The sequence below is a fragment of the Perkinsus marinus genome, assembly GCF_000006405.1.
Source record: "Perkinsus marinus ATCC 50983 genomic scaffold scf_1104296944428, whole genome shotgun sequence".
Lineage (NCBI taxonomy): Eukaryota > Perkinsozoa > Perkinsida > Perkinsidae > Perkinsus > Perkinsus marinus.
Genome location: NW_003211397.1, coordinates 472,613 through 479,343, shown reverse-complemented (window position 1 = coordinate 479,343; position 6,731 = coordinate 472,613). Strand labels below are relative to the sequence as shown.

At 43.1% G+C, this 6,731-nt stretch overlaps 3 protein-coding genes across 3 annotated transcripts in view; 1 reads left to right on the top strand and 2 right to left on the bottom strand.

Annotated features, from left to right (window-relative positions):
- Pmar_PMAR019175 (conserved hypothetical protein) overlaps positions 1 to 1,174 on the top strand; it is a gene marked incomplete at both ends in the record, with an annotated part of 2,449 nt that extends 1,275 nt beyond the window's left edge. Inside the window, 4 exons of the mRNA XM_002780229.1 lie at positions 120 to 228; positions 440 to 527; positions 703 to 808; positions 1,118 to 1,174. Of these exons, the coding sequence (XP_002780275.1) occupies positions 120 to 228; positions 440 to 527; positions 703 to 808; positions 1,118 to 1,174 (360 nt within the window). The remainder of the gene's footprint in view (positions 1 to 119; positions 229 to 439; positions 528 to 702; positions 809 to 1,117) is intronic.
- Positions 1,175 to 1,782: 608 nt separating this feature from the next.
- On the bottom strand, positions 1,783 to 4,154 carry Pmar_PMAR019174 (hypothetical protein; the record flags this gene model as incomplete). Its single annotated transcript, XM_002780228.1, has 7 exons — positions 1,783 to 1,869; positions 2,484 to 2,622; positions 2,800 to 3,005; positions 3,055 to 3,263; positions 3,308 to 3,416; positions 3,887 to 4,022; positions 4,128 to 4,154. The coding sequence occupies 7 exons, from the start codon at positions 4,152 to 4,154 to the stop codon at positions 1,820 to 1,822; spliced, it is 876 nt and encodes a 291-aa protein (XP_002780274.1). The 3' UTR covers positions 1,783 to 1,819.
- A 364-nt stretch (positions 4,155 to 4,518) lies between these two features.
- Positions 4,519 to 6,731, bottom strand: part of Pmar_PMAR019173 (hypothetical protein) — a gene marked incomplete at both ends in the record, with an annotated part of 5,550 nt that continues 3,337 nt past the window's right edge. Inside the window, 4 exons of the mRNA XM_002780227.1 lie at positions 4,519 to 4,607; positions 4,902 to 4,947; positions 5,098 to 5,244; positions 6,506 to 6,608. Of these exons, the coding sequence (XP_002780273.1) occupies positions 4,519 to 4,607; positions 4,902 to 4,947; positions 5,098 to 5,244; positions 6,506 to 6,608 (385 nt within the window). The remainder of the gene's footprint in view (positions 4,608 to 4,901; positions 4,948 to 5,097; positions 5,245 to 6,505; positions 6,609 to 6,731) is intronic.

The window sequence follows — 6,731 nt, the reverse complement described above, 5'->3', positions numbered from 1 at the left end:
AGCTGAGGGCAGCGGACATATATTCCGACAACACTGCTGATAATCATAAAATTCAACTTCACTCTAAAATTCTCCACGTGTGAAGGGGAAAAGTGATGTCGTTTATTTTCTTCTGTCAGATTGAACTTTCCCCATTCGGGAACTTCCTAATTCTGACATTCGAAGCCCCGCGTAAAGCGACCAACGATGATGTCTGCTTGTCTGTGCCTCCTTCAACTGACATCGTTGGTAACATTCAGGGAAATTTATTCCGACGACGATGCGTCCATAATCGTTTGTATGAGAGAAGTCAGACGTTAATCTTGCTTGATCGATCATGTTGCTACTAGTGTATCTCCACTTTTTTACAAATCCTGAAATTCCTCACGGTTCCGGATATTTTTACCCCAACATAATCGTTTGGTCCCAAAGTCCATAGGTAAAGATGTTTTCTGTCCAGATGGTCATTGGATGTCGACTCTGCGACTACCTAAGAAGTTTCTCGCGGCTCCAAGGGAAAATTCCAAGTCTATGTTTTCATTCAACTGGTAAGAATGAACTATATTGTGGGTGGAATTATGTGCATTTTGCGTCCTATACAATGGAGTTTCACAACCCGTTTTACGTTGCGTAATACTCTGTGAAAAACTCGATATTGGCGGTGATATGCAGTAGTCGTGAAATGCATTTTTCACTAGGTTGTGAAAAATGTAATTCGTACAGTTACCACATTCATGGTGAGGAGGAGGAGAGGAAATACTTTGCGGCGTTTCCTGATGACACTGGGGATGAGGTCACGCCTGATTTTCATAGACTCCAGTACTTCAAGGTAAGAAAACTACAACACATTTTCTGATCATAGAAATTCGGCATTCGTGATTCCTCTTGGTTTGGACTCTATGTAGCGCGAGTGAGTTTTCTAGAGTTCCACGACCTGTTTTACGCGAAGTGGCGTAATACTCGGTGAAAGACGCGATATTCGCGGTGATATGCTTTTCACTAGTGTTTTTCATATTACTAGGGTGGTAAAACTCCTGTAGTGGTATTTATTCGGTGGTACCAATAGTGATTTGAAGGCTTGAAGTTTTCTGCCGTCCATGGTTAGCTGGTCGTTGTGTTCATCTGTGCTTCTGTTCAGGACCTTCCCGATGATGCTGTTTTCGGCGCTGAAGGCATCAAGCAATTGCGTGCTTAATACCTTTGGGTAGATTGTGATTGTTTCTTAGCAGATCTTTAGTGTTGAATTTACAGTTTCAATCACCCATACCATACCTCGCCGAACCCCCATTACTATCAGAGATGAGAGGCCTTGTAACTCTGTGTAATCTAGGGTTAGCGCGATTATTAGAGCGCAACGTCAAATACGCCTATAAATGAACTAACATGTCGAGTATTTATTTCGAACTTGTAAGTGTTAGCAAAGGAGTTCAGATTCGAACTGTTAACGTAATGGTGAGAATGACATTTAAACCGATACAGGTGCTTCGCTGGCGGATGCATATGGTAGATGGTAAAAGCGTTCACTGATACATCATAACACAACAACGATGAGTTCCGAGACCTTTCATCGACCTTTCATGATAAACTTCTAAGCACCATAACTACCACATACTTGACAACGACACTATAATAATGATCAAAGACCCGACAGGAGTCGTCAGTAGAGTACAGTAGGTACAAGTGCCATTGCTCAAATAAGAGCAATATTCACTCGTTGGATAACTCCTCAAGCTCTTCATAACAACAACAACCAAGGTGCTACTTCCTGACTAACGCAAGGCATTGCTATAAAACGAAACGTGCTCATACGGAAACGACAAAGGTCATCAGCATGCAACGATCATTTATTCCTTTTCTTACCACTCCACTGCAGGAAGGAAAAACGCTGACCTAAATAGGGAAACCAAAACATTTTTTCGCGAAAATATTAGCGATAGTTCTCAGGAGTCCATAAACCCACGAATTGCACAGCAGTGTAATGCCGTACGGGGGGAAACATGTACATCCTCAACTGCATGTGTCAGCGACAATATGGAAATTCTGAGAAAATTTTGGGGATTTTTTGTACTGCTTCCTCTACACTTCCACTAGAAGTCGTATATAAACTCCTGAGCTCAGGTGAGGAAAGCGATTACATATATTCCTACTCCAACACTGTATAGGAAACTCCTGAGCTCAGGTGCTGAGGAAAGCGATTACATATATTCCTACTCCAACACTGTATAGGAAACTCCTGAGCTCAGGTGCTGAGGAAAGCGATTACATATATTCCTACTCCAACACTGTATAGGAAACTCCTGAGCTCAGATGAGGAAAGCGATTACATATATTCCTACTCCAACACTGTATAGGAAACTCCTGAGCTCAGGTGCTGAGGAAAGCGATTACATATATTCCTACTCCAACACTGTATAGGAAACTCCTGAGCTCAGATGAGGAAAGCGATTACTTATATTCCTACTCCACCAACACTAAAATTCCATGCCGATATTAGTAATACGCACCTCCGTGCGAGACGCTGAAGATCCGATTCCACTCCAAGCCGCTCTGACTCTCGAAATTTCCCTCTTCCGATACGATGACCATCACTGCGCGCCACTTGCTAGCATTTGACAAAATCATCCTACCGAAGTCTTGATAAACCTGAGAATAGTAGTCGACCCTTCCAACCTTACGTGTCAATTTGATATGCAAATGTGTGTTATTCTGAAAGACAATTTTTAGTGAACAAGTTGTCGCTACCATCACAGTCCCAAACGGATACTTTCATCACAACACATGTTGATACGCCCATTATCGCTCCACCCCAGCGCGACTCACTTTATCCCGATTCTCTTTCCTCGGCCGCCTAGGTATGTGAGTAACAACCATGCAGTTACCAGGCGGATTCATACCAGCCTCAACTAGCGATCCACGACGCTGTATCACCAACCTCGGCACTGCAACTGCATCATCATCATCATCTGCTGCTGCTCTACCTTCTCGCGAGGCTACCACCGTATCACTCAGGAACTCCGATATAGTACCTACCAGAAAATAATCTAGAGCATCCTCCTCAGAATGCAGAGCACCCACCATATTTGCTAGTCATCGTTGGGGCCTCTGTTGCCACCACCCGACGTGGCAATGACCGTCGGAACGCCTCTACTTCCCGCTTAGCTCTAGCCACCACTTCGACGTCTGCACTAGACCCAATAATAGTAACATTCGATAACGCCTCGTGAGGAGTGACACTGATATCATCTACTAGGCTCGAGTACTCCATATGATCGTGCGTAGGAAATCTGAACAATTTTTCTAAAATTTCGCCCGAAAAAAGGCAACGTACTGTGTAAAAGGGTACTCCATCGCCGGACTCCCAGGAGGCGTTCCTGAAATCATCGCAGCTGCTTCTAAGCACAGACTTGTTGAGTGCAAAAAAGGATCAAACAAGGTACCTAGCATAGCAAAAAACATGGATATCTCCTATACAGTGTTGGAGTAGGAATATATGTAATCGCTTTCCTCAGCACCTGAGCTCAGGAGTTTCCTATACAGTGTTGGAGTAGGAATATATGTAATCGCTTTCCTCAGCATCTGAGCTCAGGAGTTTCCTATACAGTGTTGGAGTAGGAATATATGTAATCGCTTCCTTCAGCTGAGCTCAGGAGTTTCCTATACAGTGTTGGAGTAGGAATATATGTAATCGCTTCCTTCAGCTGAGCTCAGGAGTTTCCTATACAGTGTTGGAGTAGGAATATATGTTCGCTTTCCTCAGCTAAGCTCGGGAGTTTCCAAAGCTTATGAGTTTACATACGAATTCGAGTGGGAGTGTACAGCCATTAGTAAAAAATTTCCAAAATTTTCATATTGTCGCCAACACATGCAGCTGAGCATGTGCATATTCCCCCCCACTCCACCGTTTCACATGGTTCGCCCTTATCCAGCAGTTGCAGCAATGAGCTCTGTTGAAGGCATGCTGCCGCGACGTGTGAGGGTATCGTATCGACAACCTCCTCAGGAGAATACGCGCGGATCTGCTCTCCAGAGGCGTCAGCGCATATCTAAAAATAACAGCACTTTCTCAATAAACAGTGCGTGTTAATTTGATATGCAAATGTGCGTTATTTTTCGAGGTTAATGAAAATCAATATAAAACCATACCGCACATACAATGTAACAATGGCTATGAACATGTGTTGTGATGAAAGTACCCGTTTGGGACTGTGATGATAGCGACAACTTGTTCACTATAAATTGTCTTTCAAAATAACACACGTTTGCATATCAAATTGCCACGTAGTGTACAATCCTTAGTATCAAAGCGCCCTCTGAATAGGCCCCTCTAAGCATTGAATGACCAATGGTCGCTCGCTTCCTTACGTGGTGCCCTATGTACGCCCGAACATGGAATGTTCATGGATTCACCTGCTGTGTGAGCCTTTACCCTTATCGTTACCATGACGCACGCATGCGCTTTGCACGCGCGCATATGCCGATCATGAATAACGCCTTCTGTATCATCGATTTCGCTTTCCGTAGGCTAAGCTTCTGCGGAGATCAGTTCAGTTCAAGAGCTCTAACTTTATCACAAGACAGTTGAAATTTTTCATTCTTCGAGATCTCGATGACGCAGAGTTCAGTCCAGGCTGACGAAACACCAACGATTAATAACAGCTACCGAGCCTTGTACCTAATGGAGTTTCACCACCCGTTTTACGTGAAGTGGCGTCGTAAAACTCGGTGAAAAACTCGGCGATATTCGCGGTATACTGTAGTAGTCGTGAAATATATTTTTCACTAGTGTTTTTCATATCACTAGGGTGGTGGTGAAACTCCAATGTATTGTTATTCATTCATATGTACATACCCATCTTTTCCCAATTCATATCATCCTAATTTAATCGTTCAGTAAAACGGTGCAGAGGTGCTTATTTCCTTACCATTACTACAGTGGTCAGCTATAGCATTTTGAGTAAAAGTCTTAACCTCAAAAAACAACTATTTTAATACCAAAAAAATACCAATTTTTTCAAACTTTGTTAAAAAAACGCATTTTTCCCGAAAAAAGTGGGTAAATTTCCGCAAAATTCTGGCAAAAAAATAAAATTACGCAGAACCGCAGTAGAGCTAAATTACTTCGAATGAGTTGTCCACAATATTAATGAGGATCTTCGGGGCGTAAACAGTTGAATTGGCGTTGTCTTTATCGAGATCCTCATCCAGTTTCCTCGAGTTCCGAGATGCTGTTATGAATTCACGTTTGTTAACCAACTCCTCCTCTACCTAGTAGGAACTATATGAAAACACCACTGTGAAGACTTCAAAACCAGATCTAAATCAGCTTACATAGTCTTATTGCAGCAGAGCTCAAACAAGAGGGCTAAGGAGCGTAGGGAAATTCGAGAATTCACCATTCCACGCTAAGTAGTGTTTCCAACTGATACTTTAACTACATCAACCATCATGCATTCAAGTGAAACGATCATATTCGTCACCTTTTTCCATATAGAATGCCAACCGAGAAATTAATACCACACAACCGTGCAAATTTCTTTTTCCTCATTTTCACCGAAGCGCTGGAAATTACAAAGCGCACGCCCCAACGATCGATTTGACACGTTCACACGTTTCAATACTTATCAATATTCGGTAAAAACACGGGTTTCCACGAGTAAATGCTGGCCCGAGGAGATTACTATTCGTGCTATATGCCTTGGGTGGTATAACCGCGAATTGACAGACTTCACCACTATCTCTGGAACCGGCGCTTCCAATGGGATGAATTCTCCCCATTTCTGAGAAAAGATTATCGCAGATATTAGTTTTCCTCAGCTGAGCTCAGGAGGTTCTTCACTAGATTTCTTCCTAGTGATATGAAACACTAGCGAGAATATTGCATTTTTCACAGAGTATTACGCCACATACGTAAAACGGGTGATCGTGAAACTCCATATTAGCGTACAACCACCAACAACAATTCTCATATTGTCACCAACACATGTACATATTTTCCCACCACATCTCGTAGTATAAAACTCAGGTGCTTCTCCCAAGAACACTGCTGCCTCGGTCGCATATGCACCCGCACATTTTCAGCTATCCGCGACCGCAAAACCGAACTCCACAAATATCGATCCGCGCAAGCTATCGATCCTGGTACCTAAGCCTAGCAGTACAGGAATATATGTTTGGTTTCCTCAACTGAGCTCGTAGGTTTCCTCACTATTTTATGAAAAATCACACGATTTCGGGTATAAGTATACAAAAATCAACGATAATTTCCTCTCAAAATTCCCATATTCCTACCAACACATGTAGTTGACCATGTGCATACATTCCCCCCACTGGACCCCTTCTCATCGCCACTATGAGATCGACCTTACTTGGCTCGTAACAATACATTCCACTCCTCCTCGGATGATAGACAGCGACGGAGCTGGTGGAGTCTGTGCGAACGCTGGGTGCTTCGGTGGCACAGATACAGTCGCGAATATTCCCTACCACACATCGCCCTCTTCTTATGAGATCTACACTGATCGCTCACCTCAAGTTCCCGTAGTAGAGCCCGTTCGAGACCAACTGCAGTACTAACTATGAAGCTTCTTACTGGTAGGTAGGGGTTCACCCCTAGAGAGCTCATCATAGCCCTGACCAAGACAACTGCAAATTCCCCCCCAAAGGAAATTGAGCAACACAAAAATGTCAAACGAATATACCAGAAGTGTAAAAGTGTAATAGTAATCATATTTACTCAGAGAATGCGAAAGCAC